At 41.8% G+C, this 18,618-nt stretch overlaps 1 protein-coding gene across 19 annotated transcripts in view; it reads left to right on the forward strand.

Moving 5' to 3' along the window:
• USP3 (ubiquitin specific peptidase 3) overlaps positions 1-18,618 on the forward strand; it is a 192,882-nt gene that overhangs the window by 116,893 nt on the left and 57,371 nt on the right. For 12 of the 19 annotated variants that reach the window (XM_051821892.2, XM_051821891.2, XM_051821889.2 and 9 more), the window contains one exon: positions 18,372-18,432. In XM_051821892.2, the coding sequence (XP_051677852.1) occupies positions 18,372-18,432 (61 nt within the window). Of the gene's footprint in view, positions 1-725; positions 881-13,094; positions 13,195-16,239; positions 16,285-18,371; positions 18,433-18,618 lie in introns of those variants that run through there. The other 7 variants (XM_008268922.4, XM_070054355.1, XM_070054356.1 and 4 more) reach the window with 4 other exon arrangements.

Raw genomic sequence — 18,618 nt, forward strand, 5'->3', positions numbered from 1 at the left:
GTTTCATTTGTGTTTGATTTTTTTCTCACTTCATCCTTACTGTCTTTTACACTTCGAGTATATGAAACATTAACATATTTCCAAAAGTTAAAGATGTACTGAGAATAGTTATTACCCTATCCCGTCAGCTCATTCCCACCCAGTCCCTGTAGACAACTAGTTTCAGTAATTTCTCATTTACCCTTCTTGTGTTTCTCTTTCCTTTTTTTTTTTTTTTTTTTTTTTTTTTTGCAACAAAAGATAACAAACTATATATACTCTTTTGGACTTTGCCTTTTCTCATTTAACTTTATATCTTGGGTGTCACTCCATGTTTAAAGAAATTTTCTTTTGTTTTTGGAGTACTCCATTTTATGGGTGTGCCACAGTGACTTCAAACCATTTCCTATTTGTGGGCATTTAGGTTGTTTCCATTTTTTTGCAATTACAATCAATGCTGCAATTAAGAGCTTTTTTAAAATATAAATATACAAAAGCACTTCAAATATTCATGGAAAAATGGAGTTAAATGATACAAAAATTTTTTTAAAAATTCATGCATAGTTTTTTTAAATAGCATGCATCTTTGAACTTTTTGAAGATCCCTCATTCTTGTGTTATTAACTCAGAAAGAATGAAAATTTAAGTTTTTAATTGTGTAGAAATAATATGTGATTAAAGTAAATTATTTGCAGGAAAGAGACAGCTCCCCTCTACAGGTTACTCCCCAAATGCCAACAGCATCCAGTGCTAAAACCAGGAGCCAGGACAGGATCACCAGTGCTTCCCAAAGTCTTTATTAGGAGGAAGCTGGAATCAGTAACCAGAACTGGATATGGAACCCATCTATTCCGATGTGGGACACAGGCGTCTGAACCACTAGGCTAAATGTCTGCTGTCTGTAAGTGGTTTTATACCAACACTTCAAGGTATTTGCCTGCTCCAGTCTTCCCACCTGTCATGGTCTTGTAAATGTATTCAAGCTGTTGAAGTGAACTACTTCATTGTAATTGTTTTTCTGTCTGAGAAACCTTGAAATTAGAAAGCTGGAAGTGGCCTTGGGAACATTTTTAGTCAAGTAGTAGCTAATCATATGATCTGGTCAAAGTTAATTTTTCTGTTTTTAAAAACTGTTTACTTAAGGGCCTGGCATTGTGGCACAGTGGGTTAAGCCACCACTTGAGATGCCTGCATATTAGAGTACCAGTTCTAGTCCTGGCTGTTCTGTTTTTGTTCCAACTTCCTAGTGATGCATCCTTGGAGGCAGTAGATGATGGCCCAAGGCCTTGGGTCCTTGCCACCCATGTGGAGACCTGGCATGGGCATGGAGTTCAGGTCTCTTGGCTTCAGCCTGGCCAGGCCTGGTATACTCGGGAGAGTGAACCAACTAATGGAAGGGTCTCTTTCTCTCCCTGTCCTTCTTCCTCTGTAATTCTACCTTTGCAAATTTTTTAAAAAATTATTTAGTAGAGAGGGAGATACACAAAACACACACAGAGTTATACAGAGAGTCCCCATCTAACAATTCACCCCTCAGGTGCCCACAATGAATGAGTCAAAGCCAGGAGCCGTCAATCCAATCTAGGTCTCCCCCTTCATGGGTGGCAAGAGCACAACTACCTAAGTCATCACTGCAGCCTCCCAGGGTCCACACTAGCAGGAAGCTTGGAGTCAGGAGCTGAAGCCAAGCATCAAACCCAGGCACTCTAAGCTGTGAATTAACCACTAGACCAAATGCTTACCCTTGAAGGCCCATTTTAAGCAGTTGGCTGGTTCTTATACATACTCATCAATGCTATTTTACCATCTGAGTGTGCAGACCCAGCTGTTTCTGGCACTTGTCCCCTTTAACTCAGATTAGTTTTCTTCATGTTAAATTGTTGGCTGGCTCTGTCTGGAGTTATTATAGAATGGCAATAGGACAAGACAGTTTTATATACGATGGAGAAGAGAGAGAAGTCTTCTATTCACTGGTTCACACCCCAAATGGCCAAAATGAGCGGAGTTGGTCTGATCCGAAGGAGCCAGGAGCTTCTTCCAGGTCTCCCACGTGGGTGCAGGGGCCCAAGCACTTGGACATCTTCGACTGCTTTCCCAGGCCACAGCAGAGAGCTGGATTGGAAGTGGAGTGGCCAGAACTCGAAGCAGCCCCATATGGGATGCTGGCACTGCAGGCAATGGCTTTACCCGCTATGCCATAGCACTGGCCCCAGAATTTTGACATTTCCATTCATTGCTGCACTGATAATATACTGACAGTGGACTAAATGAAGTAGGTTATCAGAGTACATTTTGGTTGCTTAGATTAATGAGCCAGAATATCTGTTCTGAATGCCTGTGAGTTCATTATATTTCATTTTGGTTTTGACATTTGAATTGTTTTCATAATTGAAGATTGAGTATTTAGTAAATTATCTAAACTTCCTTAAATATTTCTCAAAATTTTCATTTCTTCGGGTAAGCATTTGGCACAGATGCTAGGATGGCTCCATCCCATGTTGGATGCCTGCTCTACTCTAAATTCTAGCTTCCTGCTGAATATGTGTCCTAGAGGGCAGCAGCGATGGCTCAAGTACCTAGGAGAACCAGATTGAGTCCTGGACGCCTGGCTTTGGCCTGACCCAGCCCTGGCTGTTTGGGGCATTTGAGGAATGAACCAGCAGATAGGAGATAATTTCTCTCCCTCTCCCCTCTCCCTCTCCCCCCCATTTATATAGTCTTATATAGTCTTATCTCCTTTTCAAAAAAAAAAAAGTATTTTGTTTCCTGAAGTACTTACTCTACATTAGATAAATAAAATTTAAGAATTTTGACATTAAGGTAGTTTTAATAGTTACATTAATTTTGAAATTTACTTAAATTGAATATTTTATATCATTGATGTTTTCAGTATGATATAATTTTAGATCATGTGTAGGAGAAATTTTTAGTGATTCTTTTACTTACTTGAGTGTTATTTATGTGTTTGGAGTTTTTCAGTGCACATTGTCAGCTATAAATTTTTTTAAAGATTTATTTTATTTATTTGAAAGTTACAGAGAGAGGTAGAGACAGAAAGTGAGAGATCTTCCATTGCTGGTTTGCTCCCCAGATGGCCTCAATGGCCGGAGCTGCACTGATCGGAAGCCAGGAGCCTGGAGCTTCTTCCGGGTCTCCCACGTGGGTTCAGGGGCTCAAGGACTTGGGCCATCTTCTACTGCTTTCCCAGGCCACAGCAGAGAGCTGGATTGGAAGTAGAGCAGCTGGGACTAGAACCAGTGCCCATATGGGATGCTGGTGCTTCAGGCCAGGGCTTTAACCCACTGCACCACAGCGCCGGCCCCAGCTATAATTCTTTAGAGTTTGAACTAGGGGCCAGCGCTGTGGTGTACTAGCCTAAGCCTCTCTCTGCCTATGGTCCTGGCATCCCATATGGGCACCAATTTCTGTCCCAGCTGCTATGCTTCGAAACTGGCTCTCTGCTTATGGCATGGGAAAGCAGTAGAAGGCCCAAGTGCTTGGGCCCCTGCATCCATGGGGGAGACCTGGAGGTGGATCATGGCTCCTGATCGGCCCAGCCCTGGCTGCTGTGGCCATTTTGGGACTGAACTAGCAGATGGAAGACCTTTCTTTCTGTCTCTCCCTCTCTCTGTGCGTAACTCTCTCAAAGAAATAAATAAATCTTTAGAAAATTTTTAAAAAGTGTGAACTAAAGAAAAAATTTGGGCCAGCACTATGGCTCACTGGGCTAATCCTCCTCCTGCGGCTCCAGCACCCCAGGTTCTAGTCCCAGTTGGGGTGCCAGATTCTGTCCCGGTTGCTCCTCTTCCAGTCCAGCTCTCTGCTGTGGCCCAGGAGGGTAGTGGAGGATGGCCCAAGTGCTTGGGCCCTGCACCCGCATGGGAGACCAGGAAGGGGCACCTGGCTCCTGGCTTCAGATCGGTGCAGTGCGCCGGCCGTAGCAGCCATTTGGGGAGTGAACCAACAGAAGGAAGACCTTTCTGTCTGTGTCTCTCTCTCTCAATGTCTAACTGCCTGTCAAAAAAAAAAAAAATTGGAAAATTATTAATCATAGTCTGTGTGAACAGTGTAGTATATGCTTTCTTAAAACAAGATTTTTAAGAAATATTTATTTATTTGAAGGGCAGAGTTACAGGAGAGAGAGCAGCTTAACTCTGCACCACAGTGCTAGTCCCTGCATGGTTGTTGTGTGTGTAGTGTATGATTTTTTTTTAAAGATTTATTTATTTACTTGCAAAACTTACGGGAAGTAGGAGAGAGCTTACACTCTGGTTCACTCCCCAGATGACAGCAATGGCCATGGCTGGGCCAGGCCAAAGGCAAGAGCCAGGAGCTTTTTCCAGGTCTCCCATGTGGGTGGCAGGGGCCCAAACACTTGGACCGTCTTCGCTCTTTTCCCAGGCCATTAGCAAGGTGCTAGATCAGAAGTGGAGCAGCTGGGACACAACCAGTGCCCTTATGGGATACTGGCTTGTTGCAGGAGACAGCTTTACTCTCTATACCACAATACCCACTCCTTAGTATATTTTTTTAAGAGAAAGGAACTCACATTAACTGGGTGCTTTCTGTTTGTTTCACCTTATGTTGTGTTTGTCTCAGGAAATCCTTACTGTAACCATCTGAGGTGGAGGTGATATTTGTCTCATTTTACAGGATTTTTAAGAAACAGTGAAGCGGGCCGCGGAACCAAATATTAGCTTCAGGTAGTAGAATAAAAGAATGGGAGAGTCAAAATGTAAATTTAAAATTGGGTTCTGAAATCCATGCTTGATTCATTATTTCATATACTCTCTAACATTTTTAGTTGGAGTCTACAAAGTAACAATTAAATTTCTATGAAAGCACCCATCTGTTGGATACACTTTGTATTTTAGAAAAGGAAGGAGAGATGGGCATTTAGCTTAGTGCTTAAGTAATCCATCTGCATTCCACATTGGATGCTTGGGTTTGATACTTGGCTTCTCTTCTTGCCTTTAGTTTCCTCCTAATGTGGACCCTGGAAGGCAGCAGTGATGACCCACGTGGTGGACCTGGGTTGGGTTCCCAACTCGCAACTTCAGCCTGAGTCCTAGTTGTTGCATGCATTTGGGTGGTGGACCAACAGATGGCAGCTCCTCTCTGGGTGTCTGTCTCTGAAATAAATAAAAAAATTAAAAAAAAAAATCTTAAAAAGGAAGGGCTTCTTTTGGCAAGGTTGGAGGTTAAGGGCAGGTGGTCAAGGCCTTTGCCTACCAAAACAACACGGAGCAGAATTCTGGTCACTGTGTCCCTACCCTCCTTCCTCTTCTGGGCTGGCCACAGAACAGTTTGTTAGGAACTATAAGAGAAAAGTGTGAGTAGTTCCTTAAGAGTTCTTGGGATTCTGAATATAATGTGGGCTTATGTTCCCAGCCACAAAAGCCTGGGATCAGGCAGTTGTGGGTGTGATAGGGATCAAGTTAGGTTAGCAAAGAATCTGTCATAACCCATGGAATCAAAGCAGAATTGGAAACAGATAAAATAGGATATTCTCTACTGTTGAAATTATTCAGAGGCAGTTTTTCAAGTTCAACCTTCAGTAAGATGTGAAATTTCAAAAAATGCTTATTAAGTAACATAATCCAGAGAAGCAAAAGCAAGGAAGGATATGATTTTATATCTTAATGAAAAGGAAAGAAAGTCTGCATGTTCCTATAGCACTTTGTTAAGGATCTTTACCGAAAATTTGAGGTTTCTATGGGAATCATACTTTTGAAATTTTGAAAGTTTTAAACCTATTTGTTACTGAGTTACGGTTTTTAATCATATAGGGCAACATTACAAGTGAAATGTATGCTTAAGAAAGAAGTAGGTTGTCTTATGGTAGTGGTGAAACAGATTTGAGTTATTAAAATACTGATGTGATGCAGAAAGATCCAGCCTGAAAGATGATGGCAACTTAGCAGAGGTCAGCCTTCTGTGTCCTCACTCCCATTACCTCCGTGAAAGAGGGGATAGGTAGTCTTGGAACTATTTTAATTAGTTTTGGGTAGAAGCTCTTGAAGTCTCCATCCTCACTTCTGCTAAACAAGTGTCAAGTCATTCAAGTGAGAAGTTTGGCAAGTTTTAGTGATGCTGTATTACTGATACTGCTCCCTCTACAGGTGGTGTTCTGGTTATCTAACACATAATGAGCCACCCTTACATCCTAATCATTTAAAACATTTTATTTTGCTTATAATTTTTGTGAGGCAGGAATTTACAAAGAATGTGGCTGGAATTGTATATACCAGTTAGAGTAACCAGAACTGGAGCATCCTTTTCCGAGTTGACCTTTTAATTTACATGTCTGTGTTCCTTGATGTCTACCTAAGCATACAGTGCTGTATCCCTCAAAGTTGTTCCACACATGGTTTGGGTGTCTCCTGGCATTTTGGTCTCAGGGTAATTAGACTTTTCTTTTTTAAGATTTATTTTTTTTTTGAAAGGCAGAGCAGCGTGCACATGCTTGAGGCGGGTAGGCGGGTGGAGGGGAGAGGTGTCAATTGATCTTCTATCTGCTGGTTCACTTTCTTAATGGATGCAAAGGCCAGTGCTGGGCCAGACCAAAGCCTGGAGTCTGGAACTCCTGCTGGATCTCCCACAAGGGTGGCAGGGGTCCAAGTATGTGGATCTTCATTTGCTACTTTCCTAGGCAAATTGGCGGGTCGCTGATTTGGAAGTGAAGCTGCTAGGATGCAAACTGGCATCTGAAATGGGTGTTGCAAGTGCCACCCAACTCGCTGCTCTGCAGCGCTGGCCCCAGACTTCTTAGGTAGTGACTGGCTTCCCCAAGAGCCAGCATTTCCAGTGATAGAAACCTGTGAGTTTCATAAGACCTGGGCTTGCACATTGGCATAGAGTCACTTCTGCCATATTTTCTTGGTCAGGGTAGTCACAGAGTCTGTGCAGATTTAGGGATGAGAACATCGAGCTTGCTTCTCCATAGGAAGAATGTCAAAGAATTTGTGGTCATCTTTCCGCTACCGCAGAGCCATTAGGTAGAAAAAGGAGAATTGTTAAGAGAAATGCTGATCTGTGACTTTACCAGGCAACTATTTATCTAGTAATTTAGCAGAGATTAATTGATTTTCAGCCCTGAACCAAGAGATAGAAGGAAAAGAGAGCTTCCAGAGGAGAAAAGTGGAAAGGCAACCAAGATAAGCCTGATTCATAGTTGTCTGCCCTGCCTACACCCCAGACTCTGGGTTCTGCGACCTTGGCTTGGAGTCTCAACCTCCACACTGGCCACTTTGGATGTGGTACGCACACTTGGTCTCCTCCCAGTTTTTGGACTCCTGTTTAGCCTTCCGTGTTCTTCCTTGGCTCACTGCTTTGGCCTCTTGCTGCTTTTTACTAGAACTCTCCTGTTACCCTGTCCCCTGGGAACTTAATACTGAGGCCCAGAGTGAGCAATGTGTTGGGGAAGTGAGGACATCAGACCGTTAATGAGTTGGGCGGCGCCCAGACTGCTTTGGCACCTTCAGCGGTGGCTTGGTGCAGCTTGATTTCTTCTTTTCGGGATCACGCTATTCTCGGTTCCTGATCTCTCTTCATGACTTCACCAACTCTTCCCCCAATATTTTAGGACACTCAAAGATAAAAGAGACTTCAAAACTTTTAATAGACTGTGAAAATGCAGTTCAGAGAGCATTTATGGTGTATAGAAGATTATATGCCTTGCTCTTAATAATCTGAAAATATATAATTTGTAGGGTAAGTTAGGTCTGTCTGGAATACTTCTACTTACGTAGGCTGGAATATTTATTGGATTTTTAAGGTGACGCCACCCTCTAACTTCAAGAGGAATAACACTGTGACTATGCGTGTTTATACTTTCATGGAAAGAGTGTGTGCATGTTTTAGTAATGGCTGCAAAATTTAAAAAACTTCCCTGATTATATCTTTACAAATCCATAGAATTATAAACTGGGGTTTTGGTTTAACTAACCAAACTCATGCTTAAATATTTAGAATGAGTTCACTTTGTTAGGACAAAGTAATACTTTTTGAAAAACTTCAAGCAGTATATGGTAGTTGAAAGTGAAAGTAGGTCCCCGTGGCTCCAGTTGCTATCACGTTGCTTTTACATAACTGTCGATGCTTACCATGTACCTTTCTAGACCTTTATAGTTTATGCAGATGGGGAGGTACTTGGCGTAGTGGTAAAGATACTGCCTGGGATTCTCACATTGTATACCAGAGCGCCTAGCTTTGAGTCCTGCCTCTACTGCCAATTCCAGCTTCTTACGTAGACACTGGTGATGGCTCAAGTGGTTGGGTCCCTTCCACCCGTGTAGGAGACCTGGATTGAGTTCGTGGCTCCTGGCTTCAGCCTGATTGAGCCCTCACTGTTGCAGGCATTTGGGGAGTGGACCCGAGGATTGAAGGGTCTCTTTTCTTTCCTCTCTGTATCTGCCTTTCAGATAAAATAAATAAAGAAGATATTGTTATATTAACATATTTGTCTGTAATGGTTTTGATTTTGAGCAGTGGTTTCACATACTTTGCAGCCCCCTGTTGCAATGAGTTGTTATTGATGGGCCATGTGATGGAATTTTGTTTGCCTTTCAGGAATGATGGGAGGCAGGGAAGAAATCTGAAAACTGTTTTTCTAGAAAAATACTACAGGGGCCAGCAGTGTGGCACGGTGGGCTAAGCTGCCATCTGTGATACAGGTACCCCATATCAGAGTGCCCATTTGGGTTCCAGCTGCTCTGCTTCCAATTCAGCTTCCTGCTAATGCACCTGGGAAAGCAGCAGAAGACCCAAATACGTGGGTCCCTGCTACCCATGTGGGAGACAGATGGAGTTTTCAGGTTCCTGGTTTCAGCCTGGCCCAGCCCCAGCTTTTGTGGCCATTTGGAAAGTGAACCAATAGATGGAAGATAACTCTCTCTCTCTGCCTTTCCACTAAATAAATAAATCTTTTAAAAATACTGCAATTACTAATATTTGTGGAAAACTGTATTGAATAAAGTTAATCAAGCTTTTTTTTTTTTTTAATCATACTGCTTTAGCAGGTTTGTTTGTTTGTTTTTTGGTAAGCCTTTTAAGAAAGTTAGATGGAAAGTAGACTTGGAAGCCTTTTGCTTATAGGGGAGAATTACATGAGTGTGTTTTCCCTTATTTTTGCTAGTTCTTTGAATAATTTTATAGTTATGGTATCAGAAATGGCCTCAGAAGAGTAGTGATGTCCTCACTGATGGGTAGTAATGGAAGAGTAGGACTGGCATCCTGGTCATCTGATCCTCACCTTTCTGAACTCCTGATAAAGAGCCTTTTCTCCTGGAGCAGCAACTACTGAATAATGGATGTACTACAAATGGCCTTCCAGTGTGGTGCGCTTGAACTGTTTTCTGTGCAGAAATAGTGGTGGATGTTGTGTCAAAGTAATGCATAATGTTTTATACAGAAATTTAGGATTCCAGGAGAGTTGTGTACAGGCTTTGGATATAAACTGTACTGAATTATAGAGAATACTTAGATGATATTGAAGATCAGCCATTGTGTATAAAGAACATTGCATTCGGTGCACATGCTATTTTGAGTTTTCTTTTTTTAAATATTTCTTTATTTATTTGAAAGGCAGAGCTACAGAGAGACAAAAAGAGATCTTCCATCCACTGGTTCACTTCCCAAATGACCACAATTGGGCCAATCGAAGCCAGAAGATTCTTCAAGTATCCCGTGCAGGTTCAGGGACCCAAGGACTTGGGCCCCTTGTGGCGTAGTGGGTCAAGCTGCCTCCTGCAATATCAACATCCCTTATGAGTGCCTGTATGAGTCCTGGCTGCTCTAATTCTGATCCAGCTTCCTGCTAATGCACCTGTGAAAGCAGCGGAAGGTGACCCAAGTGCTTGGGTCCCTGTACCCACCTACGTGGGAGACCTGGATAGAGTTCAGGCTCCGCTCGCATTGGCCCAACCCCAGACATTGCAGCCATTTGGGGAGCAAACTATCAGATGGAAGATCTCACTCTCTCTGTCTCTCCCTTCTTCTCTGTAACCCTTCCTGTCAGATAAATAAATGTCTAAAAATTAACAATTAAGTTCCAGATTCAACTTTTCGAACTTCCACAAGTATCCATCCATGCCATCCTCTTTATCTCAAGAAGTACCAGCATTTAAGATTAAAATTATGAAAGAAAACCTTGGTATAATATTTTATATTTTGCTGAATAGTGGAGTTTTTTATTGACTGAGTATGCATGTGTATATGTATGAATATGAGTATTTCAGATGTATTATGTTTCATGTAGAGTTCTGTGGAAGAGCCTGGAAACCTTTAATACTGTTTCCATGGGAGAGAAATGTCTTAGTTCTACAGATAAACTTTTTTTTTTTTTTAAAGGTTTATTTGTTTATTTTGAAAGGCCGAGTTAGAGGGTAAGACAGAGGGGGATCTTCCATCTGCTTGTTCACTCCTCAAATGGCTGCAATGGCTGGAGCTGGGCCAGTTTGAAGCCAGGAGCCAGGAGCTTCTTCTTGGTCTCCCTCGTGGGTGCAGGGACCCAAGCACTTGGGCCATCTTCCACTGCTTTCCCAGGTGCTTTCCCAGGGAGTTAAATCAGAAGTGGAGCAGCTACGACTCCATATGGGAAGCTGACGCTACAGGTGGTGGTTTTATCCACTGTGCCACAGCGCCAGACCCTACAGATAAACTTTTGAAACTCGTTTTATATTTCTCCTAAAGATAATTAAAATAAGTTCTTTTTGACAGATTTTTTTTGTTGTGCAATGTTATTTGTGTATGACCTTTTTAAAAATTTGAGAGGCAGCATTAGAGGGAGAGACAGAGAGACCTTCTAGCCACTGGTTCACCCCCAAGTGCTCACCAAAAGTTAAGGTTGGGCCGGGTGGAAGCCAGCAGCCCTGAGCTTTGATTTCCTATTTGGGTGGCAAGGGTCCAGCACTTGAGTCATCAGCCACTGTACCCACAGGTGCTGGATGGGAAGTGAAGGAGTTGGGTCTCAAACTTGCATTCTGGTATGGGATGCAGGTGTCCAAAGTGGAGGCTTGGGGCCAGTGCTGTGGTGCAGCTGGTTAACGCCCTGGCCTGAAGCGTTGGCATCCCATATGAGTGCTGGTTCAAGTCCTGGCTGCTCCACCTCCGATCCAGCTCTCTGCTATGGCCTGGGAAAGCAGTGGAGGATGGCACAAGTCCTTGGGCCTCTGCACCCATGTTGGAGACCCGGAAGAAGCTCCTGGCTCCTGGCTTCATATCGGCGCAGTTCCAGCCGTTGCGGCCAATTAGGGAGTGAACCATCAGGTGGAAGACCTCTCTCTCTCTGCCTTGCCTCTCTCTGTGTAACTCTGACTTTCAAATAAATAAATAAATCTTTAAAAAAAAAAAAAACACAAAACAAAGTAGAGGCTTAACCTGCTGTGCCAGAATGCTCATTCTCTGTTCTTCACAATAATCGATAGTTTAAAGCCAATATTTTTCATTCTATTTTGTAATTATCTTGGTTACATTAGAGTCTGTTAATTTGGATAAAGTGTGCTTAAGTGGAGTGAATACTGCCCAAAACAATGCCAGGTTTTGGCTTCAGAATCTCCCATTGCACTCTCTTCTCCATAGCTTCATAGCCTTCAAATGTGTTTCTGGTGTGAATGTGTTATGTTCTCACGGAGGACTGTCATGTAAACAGCCAAGACCAATTGTCCTATCACACAATTGTCCTGTCTTCCTATTATTTTTTTTAAATAAAGGTTGGTTTGTTTGTTTGAAAGGCAGAGTTAAAGAGAGATGGAGAAAGAGATCATCCATTCACTGGTTCACTTCCCAAATGATCACACAATGATCACAAATGATCACAACAGTGCTGGGCTAGGCCAAAGCCAAGAGCCAGGAGCTTCTTCTGGGTCTCCCACGTGGATGCAGGGGCCCAAGCACTTGGGCCATCTTGTGCTTTCCCAGGCCATGGCAGAGAGCTGGATCAGAAGAGGAACAGGCGGGACATGAACTGGGATGCTGGCAGTGCAGTCAGTGGCTTAATTCAGTGTGCCACAACACACCCCTTAACCACCACCACCACCACCACCACTTGCTCCTCTTCTTCCTCCCCCTCTTCTTCTTCCTCCCTCTCCCCCTCTTCTTCTTCCTTCTCCTTCTTCCTCCTCCTTCTTCCTTCCTTCCTCTTCTTCCCGTTATTTGAGAGGCAGAGTTACAGATAGATGGGGGAGAGAGAGAGGTCCACCTTATGCTGGTTTACTCACCAAATGGGAAGTGTAACTTAGTCTGCCACAGCAATGCTCCCCCTTTCTTTAAGCAAAAAATTAGATCAGTACTTGGAAGTATTAAGAATATCAACAGCTACAACACACACACACACACACACACACACACCCTTTACAATTACTGAATGGTATTCAGTTAGCAGAACAATTATTTAATCTATATCAGAAAGAACTGAAGATGGAAAAACTCCCATACTCATGTAGCAACTTTGTGTTGGCTTTAAGTTTCTGTGCCAGTTTCCAACCCCCGTAGTGTACCAGGCAAGATTCATGGCTGTTGAAAATACTACAAGGACAGGGCTATCTAAAGACATATTCATTAGTATATTAACTCTACCAGAAAAAAAGACATTGTACATTTAAAACAAATGTCATACAGCCTTCATTTTTTTTTTATTTAAAAAGAGTGATTTTTTTATGGGTTAAATGATTTATAGACAAGGAAAAAAACTGCCAGATCAACTTACTCATCTTCATCTTCTTCCTCCTCCTTTTTCTTGGTCTTACAAACCCCCCCCCCCTTTTTTTTTTTTTTTTGCTGTGTCAGGCTTTCCTTCAGCTGCATTTGCAGCAGTATCCCCTTTGTTTTTCCTGTGGCTGAGCAGCTCTTCCCTGAGGCTGCTTGTCATCTAAGCAGTGTTACTTACATTGCTCCTGGTTTCTGCAGCATCACCAAAGGATAGGCATAGATGTTCTTTGATTGGGGACTATACTCAGAAAAGAATGCAAAGAAGAAAGCAGAAGGAAGCCTCTTGTGTGTGTTTGGGTCCTTGGGCTTTTTTGCTTCCCCTGTAGGAGGCATATAGATTTTCTTTCTCTTGCATAACGAGCCGTGTCCACCTTTGCCATGTCTTAGAATTTTCCTTTCTTTTGCAGACACGGTCTTCCACCTCTCTGAGGCCTTCTTAGAGAACTCTGAGAGCAGCTGACTGAAGCATCCGAGTGTCAGTCTGCAGGAAAAGCACTAGGATGACAGGTGCTTCTCTGCTTCTAAGGCTCTCTCTTGCCCACGCCTGCTAACTTTTCCTTAGTGAGGCACAGGGCTTCCTGGTGAGTGCCTATCCAGCTCTCAGTTGCTGGGGCTCTGTGTACTGCAGTGCCTGTCACATCTTAACTTTCTTACAGATGATATTCAGGATAGAAGAAACCAGATTTATTGACTCAAAGTCAGGTTTTTTTTGAGATTTACTGAAGGCAGAGTCATTTGTTTTTGGGAGTCAATACTTTACTCTCTTGTTTTCTTTCCTCCTTCCTGTCTTAAGTATTTTTTATTGTGGTCTACTTCACATAATATGAAATTAACCGTTTTAGTTACTTATAATTGTTAAAGATTTATTTATTTGAAAGGCAGAGTTACAGAGAGATCTTCCATCCACTGGTTCTCTCCCCAAATGGTCACAATGGCCAGGGCTGGGCAAGGATGAAGGCAGCTGGATTAGAAGTGGAGCAGCCAGGACACAAACTGTCGTCCATATGGGATGCCAGCATCTCATATAGCAGCTGTCGGTGATGGTACATCCATAGTTGTACAGCCACCACCTTTTTTTTTTAAGTTCCAAAATATTTTTATCACACCCAAATAAACTCCATACCTTTAAGCAGTTACTTTCTATTCTCTCTTCCCCTCAGCTTTAGGATATCTTTTTAAAAAATTTTTTTTGTAAAGATTTATTTCAAAGGCAAAGTGAGAGAGGGAGGGAGGGAACTTTGCATCTGTTGGTTCACTCCCCAAATGCCTGCAATACCCGGTTCTAGACCAGGCCAGAGCCAGGAGCCAGGAACTACATCTGAATGTCCTACACTGGTGGCAGGGACCCAAGTACTTGGGCTATCCACTGCATCCTAGGCACGTGATCAGGGAGCAGAATCAGCAGTGTGGAGTGACCAGGACTTGAACCAGGCACTGTAATATGGAATTGGATATCCAAGCAGTGGCTTGACCCACTGCCACTGTAATGCCCACCCCCTTTTAAAATTTGAAATTAAAAGATTAAAGCAGTTACTGAAACTTTGTGAGATAATTAAGATATTAGAACATTTATAATGCACAGTTCTAAATGCAGTAACATACATTCATATACTAATAATAGAAATATAACTTCACAAAGTTATTTGTACTAGTTTGTAGATTTGTAAATATAAAGGAGGAAAAAAGGAATACTTGGTAAGAAACACATTGAGCAATGTCACTGATTTTGTTGTAGATTTCTTTTGGTTTTATAAAGAAAAAATCTTTATATTTAAAAATTATATATTAAATGTATTATATATTAAAAGAACAAAATCTTTATAATCTATAAATTGTTAAATTTGGACCAACTCTACTATGATAACATTGTCATTTATTTCAGAATAATGTTCAATTTCAAACGTTTTTTTTTTCCATATTGGGTTACAACTTTTTTTAATGTTTACTAAGAGAAAAAGATTGGCTACAGAGCAAAATTAAAACATTCATAGTTTTTCCATACTGCAAATCATACCTCAAACCATGAATACCTGTTCAAGTAAACTGCATTCTAATTTACATTTGTTAAGTTTTTATTTTATTAGAGAGAGAGAGATTGATCGATCTTCCATCTGCTGGCTCACCATCCAAATGGCTGTAACAACATGGGTGGCTCAGGCCAAAGCTAGGAGCTCAAAACTTAATCTAGGTTTCCATGTAGGTGGCAGGGAAACCAAGTACCTGAGCCATCACCCACTTTCTCCCAGGGTGTGCATTAGCAGGAAGCTGGAATTGGAAGCAGAGCTGGGACACCAACCCAGGCATTCTGAACTATAAATCATATATATATATATATATATATACATACATACATACACACACACATATATATATAGTGGTTAGCTTGTAGCAATATATATATATATATACACACACACACACACAGATATATATATATAGTGGTTAGCTTGTAGCAAAATACATATATATATTTATTTGCACCACCACAGAAGGGTGCAAATAAAATGATAAAATGTCTCCCTTACAATAGACTTACTATTTACCTACCTAAAGTAATTGTTACCAGTTTGATAGGTACTCTTCCATTCCTTTCTGTTACGCTACTTAGATATACATAAAACAGAACTGCACTCGACTGAGTAAGAAACTCAAATGAATTTCAGGGATGTCCTGGCAGTTAATGTAAACATGTTGAATGCACTAAGGAAAGACAGGGTGTTTTGCCAACAGAGGGGGATTTCCTTACTCAGAGCTTTTGTTTTCAAAAATAGTAAAAGCTCTGTGCTGGCCGGTAGCAGAAGCCCTTAGGTGGTATATCACTATGCTGTCCTATTTGCCCCTCCTCTCATACAAATATAGAACAAACATGATAATCAAAGATTCATGAAACTCATTAACAAGGGAACCAGCAGGATGTTAAAATTGGTTCCAAGAGCTTTTGGGAACTGAGTGTATGTGTATATAGATATTGAAGAAAGCACTGAAATTAAATTGGTAGACCAGGAATAAAATTGGTTACTATCCACAGGGTACTAAAACCGTAACCTTTGGAGTTTGTTGGATAGAAATTATCTCTGTTGGGGCCGGCATTGCGATGTAGCAGGTAAATCTGCCACCTACCACGCCGGCATCCCATATAGACACTGGTTCGAGTCCCATCTGTTCACTTCCGATCCAGCTCCCTGGTAACGTGCCTGGGGAAACAGTAGAGATAGCCCAAGTGCTTGGGCCCCTGCACCCATGTGGGTGACCTGAAAATGTTCCTGGCTCCTGGCTTCTGCCTGACCCAGCCCTGGTCGTTATGGCCATCTGGGGAGTGAACCAGTGGATGGAAGATCTCTGTCTCTCCTTTCTCTCTGTAACTCTTTCAAATAAATAAATCTTTAAAAATTATCTCTATGAAATAAATATCTTTAAGTTTACTTATAGCTTCATAAACTGGGCCCTGGTCAGTACTGAACAGTGGGTCGAACAGTGGTACTCTGAAACGTTGAAGGGATTTGCAGTCCTTGATTTGCCTTCTCTCCTGTTTTGTTATCTTTTTCTTAACAGTGAGAAAGACCTGTTGTGGTGTGTGATAATTTGAGAGAGATGGAGGTGAGGACCAGATCTTGGAAGAGCTTCGTATAGTAGACTGAGAATTTAAGCTTTCTTTCAACAGATGTTTACTGAGCACTTACTAAGTGGCATGTGGTGGATTTATTATCTTGAATGTGTGATTGTGCTGTCTTGCCCCAGGCAGCTGACTAGTGGTTTTCATGAGGCTATAATTAAGGAGTCGCCTAGGAAGCTGCTTTTCTCAAAATAGACATGTTCTTTGCTCTACTCCTGTGTAGATGTCATTGTCTGAGTAGAATATAGGTGTTTTGAAAAAGCTTTCCAGGTGATTTTTTTTATCCCTCCTTTGAAAATCATGGTTATGGCCAGCGCCGTGGCTCAATAGGCTAATCCTCCGCCTTGTGGCGCCGGCACACTGGGTTCTAGCCCTGGTTGGGGCGCCGGATTCTGTCCCGGTTGCTCCTCTTCCAGGCCAGCTCTCTGCTGTGGCCTGGGAGTACACTGGAGGATGGCCCAAGTGCTTGGGCCCTGCACCCCATGGGAGACCAGGAGAAGCACCTGGCTCCCGGCTTCGGATCAGCACAGCGCGCTGGCCGCAGCGGCCATTGGAGGGTGAACCAATGGTAAAGGAAGACCTTTGTCTCTGTCTGTCTCTCTCTTTCACTGTCCACTCTGCCTGTCAAAAAAATAAATAAATAAATAAATAAATAAATAAATAAAAAATCATGGTTATATATACCTTTCTCTTTTTTTTAACTGAATGAACAGCAGGAACATTTTAATCATTATTAATTACATTAATTATAATATTTACATTATATTATAAATTTTGATCATTTAATCATTTTAATCAGTATGTTAAAAGTTTACACACCCTTGTTTCACCTCTGAAATACTTAAAATTTTTTGATTACACCATCAGCAAAATTATTTACAGTTGTCATGTATCTTATGATACTGAGAATACTTCAGGAAAGTTGGGATTAGTCTCCATAATTATTTCACTAGTTTATATCTCTTAATGAATAAACAGAGTTGTTCTTTAAGGTAATATCATAGCAAAGACATGATGAAAAGACTAGACTTTAAAATACTTTTTTAAAAGATTTATTTATTTATTTGAAAGTCAGTTACACAGAGAGAGGAGATGCAGAGAGAGAGGTCTTCCATCCTCTGGTTCACTCCCCAATTGACTGCAACAGCTGAAACTGTGCTGATCCAGAGCCAGGAGCCAGGAGCTTCTTCTGGGTCTCCCACGTGGGTACAGGGGCCCAAGCACTTGAGCCCTCCTCCACTGCTTTCTGAAGAACATTAACATTAGCAGGGAGCTGAATCAGACGTGGAGCAGCCAGGACTCGAACCAGCTACACTACAATGTCTGCCCCCCAAAAATACTTTTAATGGGAAAATAGCGATAAAAATGAATAAGTAATAAAGGAAAAAGTGTTTATATGTTTACCAATGAGCAGACATTGTGGAAATGCACATAAGCTCTTTTCAGTATAACTTGAATTAGGTAGCTGTATTAGTTAGCTTTTGGTTACTTTAACTTTTAAAATACCTGAGAAGAGCTAACTTGCATAGGAAAAGAGTTGTTTTCACTCATAGTTTTGGAGATTCGCAGTTCAAGATCCGGCAGCACCATTGGTCTGGCATCTGGGCAGTGATGCTGGAGTGTGTCGAGAACAGTCACATGGAGATCCAGGAGGCAGGGAGAGCAGCTGGCCCCAACTCAAAACTAACCCTCTCTGGAAAACTACCTTCTGAGGGCACATTCAGCAATCTAAAGACCTTCCACTGGGCCTAACTCCCAGACACCGTAATTAGATCAAATCTCCACCCTTAAGCCATTAACCATTAATGTTAATCCATGAACCATTAATGTAAGACTTTGGGGACCAGGCCCCCAACATGTGGGCCTTTGGCTGACACCTAAACTAATGTCAAAGCTGTAACAGCAGCCATTTTGTGTGAATGCATTCACAGAGCAGGGATTTGTGATTTCAGTATGCCTAAGCAGCCATGGAAATTTTAACTGGATCACAGGATATGTGTTACAGATTAGGGAAAAAAATTTGGAAATAACATGATACAATTGGTATATTGTGTATTTTTCTTTTTATTAGTGTGCCGGTCCAACAAAAGTCCCTGGGTCTGTTTGACTTGTTCAAGTGTCCACTGTGGAAGGTAGGTGACACACTTATTACTTCACTTTCCTATTTTCTTTTTTTAGTTTGCCTCTAAGATTTGTGTCAAAGCTTTATTCATTTGGATTTATTTAGTATCATTGTTAATCATGGTTTGTAATTCTCTCTAGAGCTTATCTCTCTAGTCGACTTACTTTGTTCTGTGATACAGCTGGGAATAACCTGG

Source organism: Oryctolagus cuniculus, chromosome 12 (genome assembly GCF_964237555.1).
Source record: "Oryctolagus cuniculus chromosome 12, mOryCun1.1, whole genome shotgun sequence".
NCBI lineage: Eukaryota > Metazoa > Chordata > Mammalia > Lagomorpha > Leporidae > Oryctolagus > Oryctolagus cuniculus.